The sequence below is a fragment of the Marmota marmota genome, unplaced genomic scaffold (genome assembly GCF_001458135.2).
Source record: "Marmota marmota marmota unplaced genomic scaffold, marMar, whole genome shotgun sequence".
NCBI lineage: Eukaryota > Metazoa > Chordata > Mammalia > Rodentia > Sciuridae > Marmota > Marmota marmota.
This window is the reverse complement of record NW_026000075.1, coordinates 11,485,411-11,502,796: the sequence shown is the minus strand read 5'-3', so window position 1 is coordinate 11,502,796 and position 17,386 is coordinate 11,485,411. Positions and strand designations below refer to the sequence as shown.

Below are 17,386 nucleotides of genomic sequence, written 5' to 3'. Positions count from 1 at the left end.
GAATCTCTCCTCACATCCCAAAACTGCACTTAGTGCAATGACAATAGCTTAAAATGGATCATTATCTGTATACATCTAAGGGTTTTGAAATGCCTCTTTTCTCCAGATTCTACATAACAGCCTCTCTTCCAACCCTGCCACTTGGTCTGTAAAGACGATTCATGGAGCTGTGAAGTACAGACGGGGTCAGAGTCAGGTGCCTTCCATCTACAATAGCCTTCCAGGAAAGAAAGTCCTAGAGGGTTTTCTATTTTCTACATGAAAGAAAACACTTTTCTGATAAATTTTTGGAGACAGTTTTTTTTTGTTGTTTGTTCAACATTGAAATTAAATAGCTTTTAAATCCCGAAATGACATTTAAAATTTTCATTCAGTTTTTCATCCAACAGATACTTACTGAGTGACTGCTACTTGTCAGGGATTCTTTAAAGTACTGGAGATAGCCAGAGAGGTAGTGAAGCAGAAAATGACTGGTGTGGTGGTGGCTGGAGGTGATTTTATTTAGGTCTCTGAGAGGAAAGCAAGATTTGTGCACAGACCTGAAGGAAAGGAAGGAGCAAGTCATACAGACATGTGGACGGAAGAGATTTCCAGACTGGATGACAGCAAGGGCATAGACCCCGAGTCAGGTGGAGTGGTGGATGTGGATAGGGAGGTACAAAAGATATGGCAGATTACCTCTATGGCCTTATCAGCCCTGGGAGGAAGATAATGTTGTGGAGAAGATGGGGTGGTATTGAGGGACTTGGCCAATAGTGGACACACCTTGGCCTATGTTTTAAAAGCATGATGTCAGACAAGAAGTGGCTTGGACTCAGACTGGACTATGAATACATTCTGAAGCTAAGAAAAACTGATTTTTACAAAATGGATTAGGTGGGCTGGGGTTGGGGCTCAAAGGTAGAGTGCTTGCCTAGCACCTGCAAGGCCCTGGGTTGAATCCTCAGCACCACATAAAAATAAATATAATAAAGGTTTTGTGTCCAACTACAACTAAAAAATAAATATTTAAAAAATGGATTAGGTATGGTATATGAAAGAGAAAATGTAAGGGTTACAATAAGATTTTATGGAGTGGAAAAATGGAGAAGCCATTTGCTAACACAGGGAAGATTGTAGGGGCTATATATTGATGGATAGGAGCAAATTCTTAGTTTTGGACATGTCAAATTTGAGATGCTGTTAAACATCCAAATGAAGATGCTAACTAGGAAGTTAGACATAAATCCGGGCATTCTTTTATGTCTAACCTGGGGCTGGAGATAAAAATGGTTTTGTCAGTGCATATGTTTTTTGAAAGTTCCAAGACTGAAAAAGATGGCATATCTAGTACTGGGTTATGCCAAGAATCCACTAAAGAGTGGTAAGGGAACTTAAGAAGGATGTCCTTGGGCCAAGAAAGTATTTCAAGAAGGAAGTAATTATTCATTGTGTCAAACACCACAAATAAATTAAGCAGCATGAAGTCAGTCAACTTGACCACTGCATTTGACTGTGTGGGAGATCACTGGTATCCTTAGCAACAGCTACTGCAGTGGTAATGAAAGACTGATTTGAGTTGCTCAAAAGACCAAGGAAAGGGTCAAATTTAGACAGTGAACATGCACAATTCTTCCTAGGGAGGTTTTTTTTTTTTTTGTCAAGGGGTACAGACAAGTAAGATGGGTGGATTAGAGGAGATGGGTGTTTATAACACAGGAGAGACCACAGCATGAGTGCAGCAAAGTCTTGCAGGAAAATTGGAAATATTGTTGATGTAAGAGACAGAAGGATATCATAAGATAATGGCCTTTATTTTGAGAGTTTGGATAGAATATACCTGGAGCCAATAGGAAGAGATGCTCACTATCACTTAATTAGTAATCAATAATGATAAATTCATTGGTCAAGATAAGGAAATTAAGAAGCCAGGATCTTTGTAGAATTGTCTAAATTGATGCTGAAATCTCCAAGAACAAAGGTGTCCTACTATTATTAATGTTTCAGTATTTATATTTTGATAGAGATAGCATAAAATAATATATTCGAGGACAGGGTATGACAAAGCCTTGGCTTAGAACTTACAAAAGCATTTCTAGCTACTGCTTGGAACAGCTGTGTAAAGTACATCCTGAAGAATTTTTGTATGCAGTGGGAAAAAACACTGGAAAATAACTAAAAGTTTCAGATTAGAAAATATGCCAGGAAGATACATAGGTATGACAATATTTAATCTCAGTGGTTTTTGACAATTTAAAACACTTTTGAAACCTGGAGATTGAAAAGATATAACTAATCACTGGCACAGCAAAATGAGTTTCCCATTCTAATATTATAAATTTAGCATCTTTCTACAGTTACGCTAACATTAAAAGTAAGACAACTGAAATGCACAAAAACAGTTTTACAACATTCATTTTAAAAGTTCTTCCTGGCTGTCATCTCTATTTTTCCATGCTGCTACCTAACATTTGAAATTCTGATTCCGGATAATACCTGGGCTTTCCTAAGCCATGGTATGTATTACTATTCCTTAACATTTGCCCCAAGGGAAGAGAGAATGGTAATGGGCAATTGGGACATGGATATTTGCTATATACAAATAATGATCCATTGCTAGAAATGAAAACTCACCTTTCCACCTGCATTTGCTTGACTTCAATAATGCAATGTAACTTGATGCTGATAAAAATAAACCATTAAAACCAAACCCTCTTATGCCAAGAGTGAGTTAGCTTGAGGAGAACTACCCAAAGCCAACAATCTGGAAACTTTAGGACAGTTTTATTTTTAACAGTATTTTCTAGTTTTTATCCAAAATTTTTGGCATCACAGATATAGAGTCCAAGATTTTGATCTGGATTTAAAATAGCTCAAATGTTATCCAGGGATTTTTGTTAAGAAATATTCATTTGGAGATTTTTATTTGGTGCAGTCTGGCCCTTCATGGAATGGTACATCTAGGAGAATAAATTTCAAAGCACAGGTTATGATCTCACACTGTTTAATGCTTTGCAAATTGTTGAATATTCTAGATGTCTATGGAAAAATTATCAGAACAAAGATACAGTATGGAAATCAAAACAGTATTAGAAAATATTTGGTAGAAATGTATAGATTTTCAGTTTTAAATGTGCAGTTCTCAAGAGGTTCTCTTCTTTGTTGAGACTTCCGAAAAGAGATCAGTTTATAACCATTTTATTTTAGACTCATTTAAGACAGCTCATTTTGGAGTTCCTGATATTGCTATGTTGACCAAGGCAAAAGTACAGAAGCATTTATGAGACAATATTGACAAGTAAAGTAAATCAAATTTTGAATCTTGGATTTTAGATTTTATGTTGTACTATGTAGTCTCAGGAGAAGCCAGTTTTTGCTTGATTGGTTGGTTGGTTATGCTTTGTTTGATTTGGTTAGATTTAAATATTTGAGGAGTGAACTAAAAAGTAGCTAACAATTTATACAAATTGTTGAAATTGTCAGAACATAGTAGCAGATGGTTTGCATGGAAAGGTGCATGGTAGGGTGATTCAGAATTGCTATCAGCATGTTGTGGATTTTCTCAGGTTTTCCTGCTATAGGTTAAGATTAAGCTTTGACCAATAACTTCATATTCCTTCTTAAAAATAATGCAGCACATCTTACATTTCAAAGCAACCAGCACAAATGCAAGTGATGCCTATTCAAGCAGACTTTCAAAGACAGCACACACTACTAACACAAAGAGCTCTTCCACTTTTCAAGGATACAGTGATGGGACCTGGTACAAATAGTAGTAGGATTAGCATTTTTTTTTTAACTTCTTGGAACGGGAGGTCAAACTTGACCCTTCCTCCTTGGGCAACACATAATAACAAAATGGCTCCAGCATTAATATCACACCTCTTTCTAATCTATAGCACAGGAGGGACCAGAGACACCAATTACCAATGAGTCACAAGAGCAGACAGAAAACTGTTAGTAGTTCGTGACAACCAGATATTAGGATGCTTTTAATAAATGTGTTCTTGACGCAAGGTGTGTTAGGAATGCAGCTTAGAAAGTGATGTCAAAAGTGTTAGAAAAATGGAGCTCCTGTCCAAGTGGCCTTGAGAGATTTTACCCATGCCTTAATCTACCCTGTCCAATAAGTGAATAGCTCTGGGTCTTCTTGAAGAATTATTTGAGTCTCCAAGAAAAATAATGAGATCTATCCAAACGGTCATTAGATTTTATGTGCAGCGTAGTACAAGTTGTCTTCCTCTACATTGTGTGCACTGACAAGCATCTGAATGAAACTGTCGTGGAGATGACTGACTCCCATTACGAAGGGGCCTTATAGCTCATCCATTTCTACTACCCACTGGATGCAGGAACCTATGCAACAAGTCCCCTGACCAGCAACTGGAAATGAGGATCACCTGATAGACCCTGGACCAAGACTATGGTGTGGGCAGGCTTGGTGGATTTTGCTGGATGATTTTTTTTGCTGTATAATGATCAATTCAGTGAAGAAGACTGAGAGATCTAGTTAAGCTTACTTTGGGGAGGGAGAGTTCAATTCTCCAATTTTGTAGGAAAAAAATGAGCCAATTTCTAGTTCTACATGAAGATCAAAACTAAAAACATTTTTATTAAGATGCTATTAAAATGAATGAAGAGAACACCCGTCCCTCCCTCCAAAATAAAGCAAACCAAAAACTCGGGAATGGTATGAGCCACAAGGACATAATTCTGATAAAATTTGCATGATCGAGGCCTGGATGTGTCAGGGCTGGGTCCTGTCCTGATAGGGAAATATCTTTTTTTGAAGATAAAACTTTCAAGGAATTCCAGAACTATGTTTTAAGGAGATTTGTGGGGGTCCCTTTTAAATTTGATTTTGCCTTATACTCAATGTAAGATATTTGTACGAAAATATAAAAGGCATGGCTTGATGTTTAACGTTTGTGTTTTATTGTTGTTGGCACCAGAAAAGCTCATGTTCTATGTCATGTCACTGTACATACTGTAAACAAGACTGCATTAATATTGTTTTCTTATGTTTTTTTTGTTTCAATGAATCTAGATTTTAAAAAATACATTCACAAACTACCTTATGTTTAAACACAATGATTCCCTTTTATTTCTTAACTGTACCCAAAACCCACAATAAAAAAATCATTTAAAGCTGTGTGTTTTCGAACTCATCACTTAGAAATCAAAACAAAACAAAACATAAAAACAAAGATCAGTTTGCAACATAATTTAAAGAAGCTCTGGTTTAAAATACCACAGCAGCAATATAAAGAGCTGGTGGCAATCACATTGGGGATGAGACCAGATCAATGCATTTTGTCCACATCGGCATCCAATTACAGTAGTTGTTAAGTTCAGTCCAAAAAGTTATTGCTGAATTTGTTGCATGGAATTTGTGAAGACAGTGTTGTTCGGCAGCATAATCACAGCAGTAAAAATGAGAACGGGAGCAATTCATTGTTTTTGTGAACTAAAGGGACCATGATGAGGACCTCTTGTGATTGCCTGAAGATGATCCTCAGTTGCATTCCTGTGTGCTAAATGCTTAAAATAAATGCAAATGACAACCACCTTTGGCAGGGGGGCATAATCAACTGGTCTGGAAATCAGATTATTTCCCCTCCCTTCTCCCCTTGCCCCAAACCACAGGATTGAAATGGTACCAGTTTTCTAATGTATTTCGTTCTCATTAATAGTACATCAGCTGCTCTTGTATTTAGGCAAAATCAGTAGGATCACAGATTTTTCTTTGGATCCATTCACAGTAATTGCTTTCTCCCAAAACAAGCCATATTAGTTTTTGTCATTGGACCCCCTCTCCCCGCCCCCCAATTTTTAAAGAACAATTTGGTCAACTACTGTTTCGTTTTTAAAATAGTCAATACTCCTGAGATTGCCAGTTGAGCTCTCTATATGTCTCCTGGAGATAACACTGCTGTGATGAACAGTGAAACAAAAACAAACAAAACGAGGTAGGTTAAAACAGGAAGCGCAACACAGATATCGTTTTTTGCAACACCTCGATACCACAGGCAGCCATGCTTGTAGCTTTGGAAAAAAAATCCCAGACAGTCACGTAAAAGTTCAAATCATTTGAGTAAGAGTTTATAAGGACACAAGTCAACCTGAACTAAATACATACATATCTCTGCACAAATGTTGTTTACCGTATGTTGGGTAATTTGGAGGAAGGTAAAGTGATTAGGGTCTCAGAATTTTGGCCAAAGCCTTGCTTTCAAGTTCATTAAAATCTGAGCCAACAATGCCCGCTGTTGTCTGCGGCAGGCTTAGGAGTCTACTCCCTTCTCTCACCAACCTAAGGAGAACACTGGCAGCTCAGAAACATTTGTTATTGATTTTCTTTTTTTTTCAGTCACAGTTTTCATCTTGAGAAAGTGGCACTCTCAGGAGAGAGCTGGGAATGTCCAGAGCCTGGATGTCACCCACTCCCCAATTCCCACAAAAACAAAGTCTCAGTCCAAATGAAGCCCCAAATAAGTGACCTCTTACTGGGACGATTTGTGCATTTAAAAAACAACGTGTGTGTGTGTGTGTGTGTGTGTACATATACACATATATAAGCTTGTTTCCCAGAGGCTCTTTCTGTCTGACTCCGTCTGTTGTCCCCTTTTGCCCTGATCTGTTGCATAATAGCTGAGGAAAGGGTGCATTACAGCCCCTCCTCAGTGGCCAGGCCAACTTGTTCAATGGCATTTCTATCCCATTCAACACGCTCCATTCTATAAAGGGCCATATAAAAATATGACCTGTCAGACTCACAAAAGTGGTAGTTGATTTTATTAGACTAAGGCTAGTAGTTTAGCCATTTAAAATCTATTTCCCAAAAGAGGGGAAAACTAGTATTTTTTTCTTCTCTTTTAAAAACTCATTAGCCAGTTGCTATCAAAAAGCAACCTTTTGGGTTGGTGAAGGCAAGAGAGTTCTTAAATCACCCCACTATGCAGTGATGGCCTTCAGTGAAAGGAGATAAAGTACATTTATTGTGCTGTCTCTCACCATTGGAAATCGGAAATTTTACAACATACTGTGTACTTAAAGCTAGCAGGCAGACACTTAAAAACAGACTCATTTTCTCAGTGAGCATTCTCTCCCCATTCTTACAAAGTAAGGGAGTAAAGAAAAAAGGTAAAAAACAAAAAACAACAACAACAAAAAAAACTCAAAAGCCACCATAACACAGCTTACTCAGAAGAGCACACAATATCTGTTTCTATCCCTAACTCCGAAGGGCACATGGTCCATCTTTGTCCACGGACAACGCAGCATCCTTGGGGATCTCCTGGACATTCCTGCCACCTTTTTCTCTCCTTCTCAACCGGGCTGCAACACTGAAAGATGGACTGTATCGGGAGGGGTGGAGGGAGAGGAAAAGGGGAAAGTGGTATGTTCGACCAAGCCTTCTGATTCTGCCTCTAGACTGGCATAAGTCCACATGAGTTATGTTCTTTTACATTAGAAATAACGCCATGAAGATAAGTGCCAAGTGCTCTTCTGTTACCAGTTCATCATGGAATTTCTGTTGAGGGTCATGAAAAACACTTGGCTACTTCCTCCAGATCGCACGGATGCAAAAAATACCTGTTTGAAATTAAAAACAAGTTAGTTCGACTGCATGTTTTTTTCCCCTCTTTTCTTCAACCGTCCATCCATTTCCTCTCACATGTCCTATCCCTGCCATGTGTCAGCTCTTAAGACTCAATGGCTAGTGCTTATAAAGTGCCTTCTGAGACAGTGCAGCCTATGTAAACACACCTGCCTTTATTACTCTGGTTTGATATCAACTACTATTACGGTATTGGCCTCCAGGGACGCTGCAGGGGCTGGATATCATTGTGACATCTTTTGGAATGCTCACATTTTAAAAGAGAGTTTCCTGCTAGGATAAAAGTCCTGACTTCTGGCCCGGGACACATCAGGTCCTTTGATGATTTCAGAAAGGCACAGAGGCTCCCCTTCTCTCCCTCATAAATGACATGAAGGCAGACTTTAAGGTGGAAGAGGATCCTTTCAAATTCCCAAAGTCATGGACAAACTTTGGGTCTACTATTATATAACTTCCATTTCCAATTTTTAAAATTTCAAATCAAGCAATTTCAATGGCTGTGGTCAAACACAGTCAAGTGTTTAATGCTTCTTTACTGTGGCATTTTGGGAGTTAACACTTAGCTTCTCTGCTGATGCTGGCATATTTGTGGCCAGAGCAGATAATGGCATTAATAAGCAGAACCACAGTCCATTAGGTCTGAGCCTGTTAAATCATTTTATCAAATGACTGAGAGAAGTGAGCAAAATTCGGGTTACTGCTTGCTTGAGCTGAATGTAAATGAACCACTGCCCTTGGAAAACAGGATTTGGGGCTGTGGCGTAGCCCTTCATCAGCCAACACCTAACTTTGGTCCAAGGCATTTATTTTGCTTTTATCACTAGTATAAAGTCTCTGCTACTTCATTTCCATAACTTCTTCAGAAGAATGTTCTCTCCCAACAACTTCTTAAGAAGTCTATGGAAATGCTTTTCATTCAGTTAATGCTACATATGAAAGTAAAGCTACTCTTAGGGTCATTGAATCAAAATGGGGAAGGACAGAGAGAACCCATGGAAGGCCATAATGAGGGAAGGAAAGGGCTGCTGTTCTCTCCAGGCTGTGTGTCCTGGGCTCTCCACCTCAGGTCTAGACACTGGTGTGGTCCAGCCTTCTTTTAATGATGTGGGCCTGGCTTGAAATAGGCCTGTTAGAATGGGTCATCAGTGAACCAGAGTGTGGGTGTTCACACCCAGATCACTCCTCATCCTGGGATCCCAGAGACTGGGTAGCTGTTGGAATCTTACTAGGTTAGCTCTGTTTTTTTTTTTTTTTTTTAATAATACTCCTCAGTCTCTGGTACATCCTTGCCACCCATAACTGTTGTCCACCCAGACCACACCAGGCCAGGGAAGTTGGCCAGGGTGGGATGTAGTCTAGGCCCATTCCACCAGGGCTGGACAAAGACCAGCCTGGCCAATGGGGAACCCCAGGGTGAACGAAGAGGTATACAGCAGCCCAACCTGTCCCGTTCTTTCCTAGGTGTTTATGCCTGTTGCACGGGGGCAGCATCTCTTTGTTGGCCATGGCCACAAAGGTGGGATTTACAAATGCAAATATAGCTTAGCTACTAAAAACTGGGTTACTCTACAGGGAGGGCACGGTACAAGAAGCACTGCTGCAGGATACCCCTCAGAAGCGTCTGATCATGCTGCATGGACACAGCCAATTCCACTGGAGAACAGTCCCCCTATGACATTTCAGAAGACACATGGCTGGAATGACACAGGACATGGCACTAGTTGAGTTTGTGATTGTGCATTTCTTAAGGAATGGGTGACAACTTTCAAAAGTTTATATTTATACATGTCAAATGTTTTACACTTAAGGGTGAATATAAGAGTAGGGTTAGGTTTTGATAGTGACTTTGTGAAGAGTCTAAGAGGGGAATTGTGAAGCTGACCCACTGGGAGATGAAGATGATGGGCCAACTGCTCTAAGTGCGTAGGAGAATCTGGGGGTGTCTGTTGAGTTGTCAGAAGGCCCACAGCCCACAGAAGTTATATATAAGAGCTTACGAGAAATTTCTAGATGTTTGTTTTGATATGTGAGTAATATATCTTGAGTGTTCACATGAGTCAAACCAGATAATGCCATTTCAAGATACTACTGATTAACACAGAGGTGATTCAGATCAGTATAAAGGAGAATGAAGGTTTCACAGGTACCTGGTGGTCTCTTAAAATGCAAACACTAATGCAAATGTTGAAACGGATTTACCTTATCATTTCTTTCACAAAGAAACTTTAACCTTTGAGCTCGCTTATGCATAAATACTCCATCCAAATGTCCTGTTTCCACTGACCGGATCTCAATAGCTTTCTCGCCCCAGCCCATTATCTGATTGGAATGAATGTAGGCTGTCAAAAGGAATTTCCAAAACTGCATTAAAAACATTAGATGGGCAATAACTCACAGCATCTGTTCACATCTTAACCACATAAATGACAAACGACTTGAGATAAACAGACAAAGTAAGTCTTACAAGTGTTATTCACAGATTTTTTTTTTTTTTTTTTTTGTGGACTCAAATGGTTGTTTCACATTTCTTGACTTTCGTTTCATTTGGGGGGTGTAACTGCTGAAGGAGATAAGGAATGGTTAACCTACCCACAGATGTGGGCATTTCTCCCCATTGGAGCACCACATCCTTAGTTATCCGGCCATAGGTGTTCACATACACCCCCTCATCCTCATAGCAAACAAGCATTTCCATCCCATCTGTTTTAGGCAAGATGACGATAGCATGAGGAGTGATATTGCCCTGAATCTGAAAGACAAAGAAAAGCCATGCATTATTCTTTTTGAAAATAAGACAACACCTTGATTTTCATCTCTTGCAATTTAAAAAAGCTTTTATGGAAACTTTCACTCTACGATTTTCTTTGCTTAATTTAATCACAGATCTGTCAGATGCCCTGATAAATATGAACTTAGTTGCTAGATAACAAATCCAATTTACTTGTTCCTAAAAGCAACAACACAGTATTGATGGGGTACCTAGTATTTGTGAGGCACCCTTTACATATATGATCTCTGGCCCTTAGAACAGATCCCCGTGGGAGTTATCTTTGTTCACAGATAAGGAGACTGTATCTCAGAAAGGTTAGGTAACTTGACCAAAGCTATGCTAGTATTGGGTGGGAGAACTGGCATTTGAACATATCAGTTTCTGGTATTGAAATTCATGTGTTTTCTGTTAGAACAATTGCTTCCCAAAAAGATGAGGAGAAAGCAAGGCAGCTGAATGAGGCGAAGCAGCTGTAATGGGGCTAAGACGGTCCCCACCAGGCAGGCTATGAGTACATGACTCAGATTGTTTATCTGGGTGCTGAAATACCAAAATAATCCAAATTAATGGTTTGTTTAGAAAAAAATTAGAATTACCACTAATTAAAAAAAACAAAAAACATACAATTGAAATAAGTGTCAACTGACCTGTCCTAGAAGATGTGGTGCTGCTGTGATCCCTGGTTGAGGATGTCGCAGCAGCCCAGTATGTACTTGATGGATAGATGGATAGGAACGTTGGGATCGGGAACAAGCACAGTGATGCCCTCACAGAGAGCCTGAGTGTGAGCTCTATGTGCACATGCACACAGGTGTGAAGAGTAATGCAGCAATGAATGACTAGTGTGTGTGTGTGTGTGCATGTGTACAACAATGCACTAAAATAATCTTTTTCTGTGACTGTGCTTCTTTAGAGTCTCCAAACTCTTCACATACCATCAGCAACAGAAAAGACCTCAGACTCTCCTGACAGTGTCTTCTGTGTGTCACCTGAGGATCACACACAGGATGCATAATTTATACTGCACAGTTCTAGAGAGTGAATCTGTGCAGCAGTTCCCTCTAGGAGTCATGTTTTAGGCAGCATATCAGCATAGTAATTGGGATATTATATTGTTAAGAAGAAGAACTACAGGGCTGGGGTTGTGGCTCAGTGGTAGAGCACTTGCCTAGCACATGTGAGGCACTGGGTTCCCTCCTCAGCACCAAATAAAAAATCAAGGTATTGTGTCCATCTACTACTAAAAATATTTTTTTAAAAAAAGAACTACAAATTTGAATGAATGTTATATCCATTTTTTAATTTAATGCTGATGATAACCCTATGGGATAGGTTCTGGCATTCCCATTGACAGACGTGCAAGCTGAAGGTTGCAGAAGCTGTCTCACGTGTCCATCTGCAAAGCCCATTCAGATAAAGGCAAGGGGCTGAGCTCTGCTGCTTGAGGCAGTATAGTGTAAAGAGGAACTAAAACTAGCTGAAAAGGGATTTTCTCCAGGAAATTAGTATCTGATCATTGTTTTTCTCCCACACAATATGACACAATTTCCATTCAAAACTGAAAATGGAAACTTATCCAGGCCCTGAAGGAAAAATTAAAATACATTTTAATAAAGTCCAAAGAAACAATATGTAGATTAATGTCACATAATCTCTTTATATGTTACTCTGTTTTAGGAAGTAATAAAAATTAGCTAAATTTATATGTTTTACTTATTAACCTATTTTGTCCCATCATCCCAGATGTGGAGCACCTATAAAAACTTAAATATAGTATATTATTATATATAGATTATATATATAGATATAATATATAGTATAATAAAACAGTAATAAGAATATAATTACATTATAATAATCATTACATAATAATACTAATATGATTATGCATACAAGCTCTAGATTTTGACTTTCAACCTATTTTAATGCCCATGTGCCAATTTCATTGAAATAGCTGCAGAATTGAAAAGTTGGGTTGAAAGCATTCTGTCGTCCTGGTGAAGGCCCGAAGTCCATCTGCTTTACTAATTAGTAAGGGTTAGCATGACTTCTAAAAATGTGCAAAACAAATCTTTTACATGCAGAAGGCCCTTTATAGTCTGCTTTGGGAAACTTACATGAGATGGTATGTAGATATCATAAGAGTTTCCTGAATCAACATCAATTACATGGAAACCGGTGTGGGAGCCAAAAATAACCTTTAATCTTTGACCTTCTTCTACAGTGAGATCAACTAGCAGGGGCTTGTGCTGAAGATCTGAAAAAGACTTTAAAAATCACCCTGTAAGTATCCACATCATTTAAAGACATTATCTGAATAATATGTAGCCACTAAGTTAATTTCTGAAAAGCTGAAAAGCCAGGATATTTGTCTTTGGTAGGTCTATTCATATTCTAGCTCCAGGAGGAAGGGTCCATCAGCCCTTTTTGCCTCCTTTCTCCATCTCTGGTCCTCAGGGCAGTGCAGGGTTTACAGCAGAGAAAGTGGTTTATAGCTATGTTCATAGTGTCATTCTATCTTTAAAGCTTGGTGTCTGGGTGCTGCTGTTCTGTTTACTTCTGGCCTTTGCTCTCTGGAGAAGGTCCTGCCACCTCTCTGACCCTTCTCTTTGCTATGTGGCAGCAAGGCCCATCTGTGGTTGCTATCTTTCAGAGACAGCCTGGGGTGAGCATGCTCTGGCCCCCACTTTCCTTCAGTTACTGAGTGGGAATCAGAGAGGCTTTCTCTAAACTCAGTGTTGAGATCTAAGACTTAGGTTTGGGCAATAAGAGAAAGGGATGGAGGTGAAATATCACAAGACTTATGACTTGCATTGACAACTAAGGTTTAACTAGAAAGTTCTAGCTGAGCTTCTGTGGACCAAAGCCCCAACCAGCTGTTGAGTGTTCCTCTTCCTTTGCTATGACTTACTCACACACTACCTTTACTGCATCTTGAAATCTAGGGGAGGATTTGAGAAACCACCATTGCCCTGGTGATACTATCGCTGCTACCTAATATACCCTTCTGCCCTCATCTTCTGCTAGCATCTCACAGCATAGGAAGCTTTCCCCTCCTGTCCCTAGGGGTCAGCTCTAGTTCTCCCTATTCAAGTTCTTGCCTTTGCTTTTCCCTCTTGCAGGCTGGGGCGGGTCTGCTGAACAGAGCATTTTGCACTCTCTCATTGCTTTGGCTAGTAACCTGATGGCAGTGACTTCAACGTCAGAATGGGAATGGGATCTCCACTGAAAAGCTTTTATGGAGAGAATTTGGCACAACAGGAGCAGCAGCACATTAGATTTTCGGAGACATCCCTTAAGTGTTATTATGAACCTAATGCATTCCAAAAATTCCTTTCCATAAAAGTGGGGTTATGGAGGGGAGCCCATTTCCACTGATCAATCTGTCTTCCTGAGCACATCACAAATGAGCCACTTGCACTAAGGGAACAACAGAGAAGTGGGGTGATTCAGCCCTGAAGAGGGACAGCTTTGGCTCCCACATGACATATGTGGCAGGAGAGAATAAATAAAAAGCCAAAGAGAGATGGTAATTATAAAAATGGAGAAAAGTCAAGGGCCAAAGAGCTACTGAGAAAGACAGACACAGGCAGAGGGAAAACAGAAGATAAAGTCACACTGGCTATGCAGTCTGAACACATCAGGGGGCCTGCAAGTACAAGTCTTTCTGGCATTTGGGGGTCAGCTTTCATGAGCTGAGGCAGATGGGATTAAACATATTCCGATCCCACTTTTACTCAATCTCATGAATCCCCTGGGAAAATGCAGAAAAACTAGGTCATTTCCATGAATGACTACACTCAGTGTTCATTTCAGGGAAGTCTAATAGCAACAGGGAGATAGCATCAACTGAGTTTTAGAGACTTGGTCCAGAAAGCCTCATGATTGTAAGACTTGGAGATTCAGTGCTGCCAGTGGTCTGCCCTTTTGAGCCCAAACACCAGATAACACTCTAGATGCTTTTAAAACAGATATCATTGCACAGCATCATAATCAATACTTTGCCTGGTAACCATCCTGTACCAAATGTCTCTTGCAGATGATGATTTGCAGATCTCAAATGAAGGAGGGTAAACATAAAATTTAGTTTGACTGGGCTGGGGTTGTGGCTCAGCGGTAGAGTACTCCCCTAGCATATGCGAGGCCCTGGGTTCGATCCTCAGCACAACATAAAAAAATAAATGAATTAATTAAAGATATTGTGTCTAACTACAACTAAAAAATAAATATTTAAAGAAATTTAGTTTGACTAATCTCATAGTAGTTTTAAAAATAATGAATCTATGAGTTCCTACAGTTCCAAAATAGGTTTATTATTTATCATATGTAGTAAAATTGGTATTGGTTTATGTGGAGAACAGATGGATGGAGGAAACGGAAAACCAAGCAATCACAGGCCCACTTACCTTAAATGCCATGAACTTGTGATATGGTTTAGGAGCCCAGGCATATATCTCCACAGCATTCTTTAAGGCAATCACCAAGAATTTGATCCTTTCATATTTAACTGTAATAGAATAGTTGTAAATTAAAAAGTACATCAATTTATTCGATAATTTGTATTAGTGAATGTATAAGTCACAAGATGTAAATATACACACACATATACACACTCCATATTTGAGGGTGATGCTCCTGGCGTGGGATTTTTTTCATAGATACAGATTTCACTTCCTTTACCATACCTAGTCAGCAGAATCTTTTTTTTTTTTGTCTTTTATATTACTTTACCTGGATTTTAGGTTCAACCAAATGTAAGTAGCTAAAGCTGGTATGGCAAGGTGGTAGAAAAAATGCAAATGGGTAGAGACATAAAAGGTGCCAATTGCTTATTATTCAGATTAGAGTTCTAGTTATTTATTTATTTATTTTTGAGAGAGAGAGAGAGAGAGAGAGAGAGAGAGAGAGAATTTTTTAATATTTATTTTTTTTAGTTTTCGGTGGACCCAACATCTTTATTTTATTTTTATGTGGTGCTGAGGATTGAACCCAGCGCCCCGCGCATGCCAGGCGAGTGCGTTACTGCTTGAGCCACATCCCCAGCCCCAAGTTCTAATTATTAAGTAGAATAATTGCTTGTTTGTGTTTGTATTGAATTTTGGAATATTAGGAGACCTGAATTCCGATAATGGCCTATTTTTAAGAGTTTCACATACTTTGCCAATTCCTTTTTATTCTCTGGGAAAGTGCAATATTAAACATTTTAAATTCCATGGATAGAATCTTGATAAAATTTCATTGTTGTCTATTTTATTTTTACCTTATACAAAGTAATAATAATGTTTATTGAATGGAAGAATATATTTTGTTGTCTGATCTTCTGTGGCCTATGTGTCTTTGATACCATAGTGATTGATATTTATAGTGATGACCTTGAGAGGTTACAGAATCCTTTAAATACCTCAGGATCTTTAAATATTAAATGTAGATTTTAATTCTTAGAAAGTCTGTAATCTACAACTGATGCACATACCAGGCGTTTTCTTCATAAAATATCTGTTGAAAAAGAATATTCTCTATCCTGAAGAAACTGGGTAGGAAAATACTAATGCACTTATTAGATGACATGTTAAGTTTCCAATTGTCTCCACAATTTTTCATTATATGAATACTTTATAAGATTATTCTCTAATCTTCTCACTTAAAACTTATGCAAAGATTCAAGATTAAAGCTTAAAATAGCCTTGAAAATACAAGTGTATCAAAATATATATAGGCTAAGAGCAATAGATAAATATAAATCAATCTTGGATATATAACTTGTTTTTCTGTTTTCTCCCATTTTATGGTTTTAAAATTTCATGGAAATTTGAGTATACTAAAGTAACCAGGCACTATAAAAAGATCTCAGTGTTTTGACTGAAATCCCTCAAAGAAAGCAAAATGGAGCCCAAAGTAGTTCTCTGGACAACTGAGGCAAAAAATGTTCTGAAAATTAAACTTGTCTCAATATTCTGGTAGATAATGATCAGTTATTGCTCTCTGGTTATATTTCATTTTGCATGTATCCGTATACGTCAGTCTTCTAATGTTAGGGCAATGAAAAGAGATAGCAGTGATTAGGAGGAAGAGGTCAGATTTGCACTGGCCCTTCTAACATTTAGAGCCATAGGACTTTTGCAGCTTCAGAGTTTTGAAAGAATACTTGCCAGGTATATGCAAGAGATAACACACACAAACTTTATTATTTCCTGTAATGAATTTTATTGCTCTGTAGTTATATAATATTAGTTTTGTACATAACATTTGATCACTAGGAATATTACAAATGCCAAGTAATAAAGGTAAAATACTGAAAGAAAATCCTAAAAGTTTTATGAGAGAAGTATCTAGAAATAGCTTTCAAACCATTTCCATAGTAGTACTTAAACTACATTGTTTTCCTATGAATGCAGGATCTATTTCCCCCCAAAATAAGCCTACACTCTAAAAGAAGACAAATGGGCATATGAATCTGCATTCTTCCTGGTAAGAATAATGAGATGCTTGTTTGATATTTTGCCAAATAATCAGATTACAAACAAGAAAAAAATTAGAATTCTAGGGAATCTTATTAGCAAGTACTGAATAATTCTGAATCCCACAAAAATACACAGTGGAGCAGAGAAGAGCTTGTACCTTCCCAGCTTGCTATGGAAAAATGCTCCCCCATGTGGTCTAGTTTGTGAATAATACTGTGTCTTTTGAGCATCCATTCCTGTCTTTAAAAATACCACTTAACTTGTTTCTCTGTGCATTGCCTACGCTAGATTTGACTGCAGCTGTGGTCACATATGTTTACAGGCATTTAATGTTTATTTTCTTCAACACCTGCTTTAAATGCATACTAATAAGCTCATTGTGTTGTAAGGATAATTTTTTAAAAAATAAAACCCAAATAATGTTGATAAATAGTGGGGGCTTATCCCTTTAGGCACTGGAACCTTCAAGTTCACTATATAGCACCAATGATTCCTAGTGTCAAGATATCTGGGAAGGTCACTTGAAATGAAATTAGAGGAAAGGTACATGAAGAC

General features: G+C 38.5%; 1 protein-coding gene across 7 annotated transcripts in view; it reads right to left on the bottom strand.

Annotated features, from left to right (window-relative positions):
- Nucleotides 1-2,966: 2,966 nt before the first annotated feature.
- Nucleotides 2,967-17,386, bottom strand: part of Tnik (TRAF2 and NCK interacting kinase) — a 383,074-nt gene continuing 368,654 nt past the window's right edge. For all 7 annotated transcript variants that reach the window (XM_015494269.2, XM_048814298.1, XM_048814300.1 and 4 more), the window contains 5 exons: nt 14,777-14,877; nt 12,488-12,637; nt 10,190-10,349; nt 9,800-9,939; nt 2,967-7,575 (listed from right to left, as the gene is read on the bottom strand). In XM_015494269.2, coding sequence (XP_015349755.2) covers nt 7,492-7,575; nt 9,800-9,939; nt 10,190-10,349; nt 12,488-12,637; nt 14,777-14,877 — 635 coding nt within the window. In that variant the 3' untranslated portion in view covers nt 2,967-7,491. The remainder of the gene's footprint in view (nt 7,576-9,799; nt 9,940-10,189; nt 10,350-12,487; nt 12,638-14,776; nt 14,878-17,386) is intronic.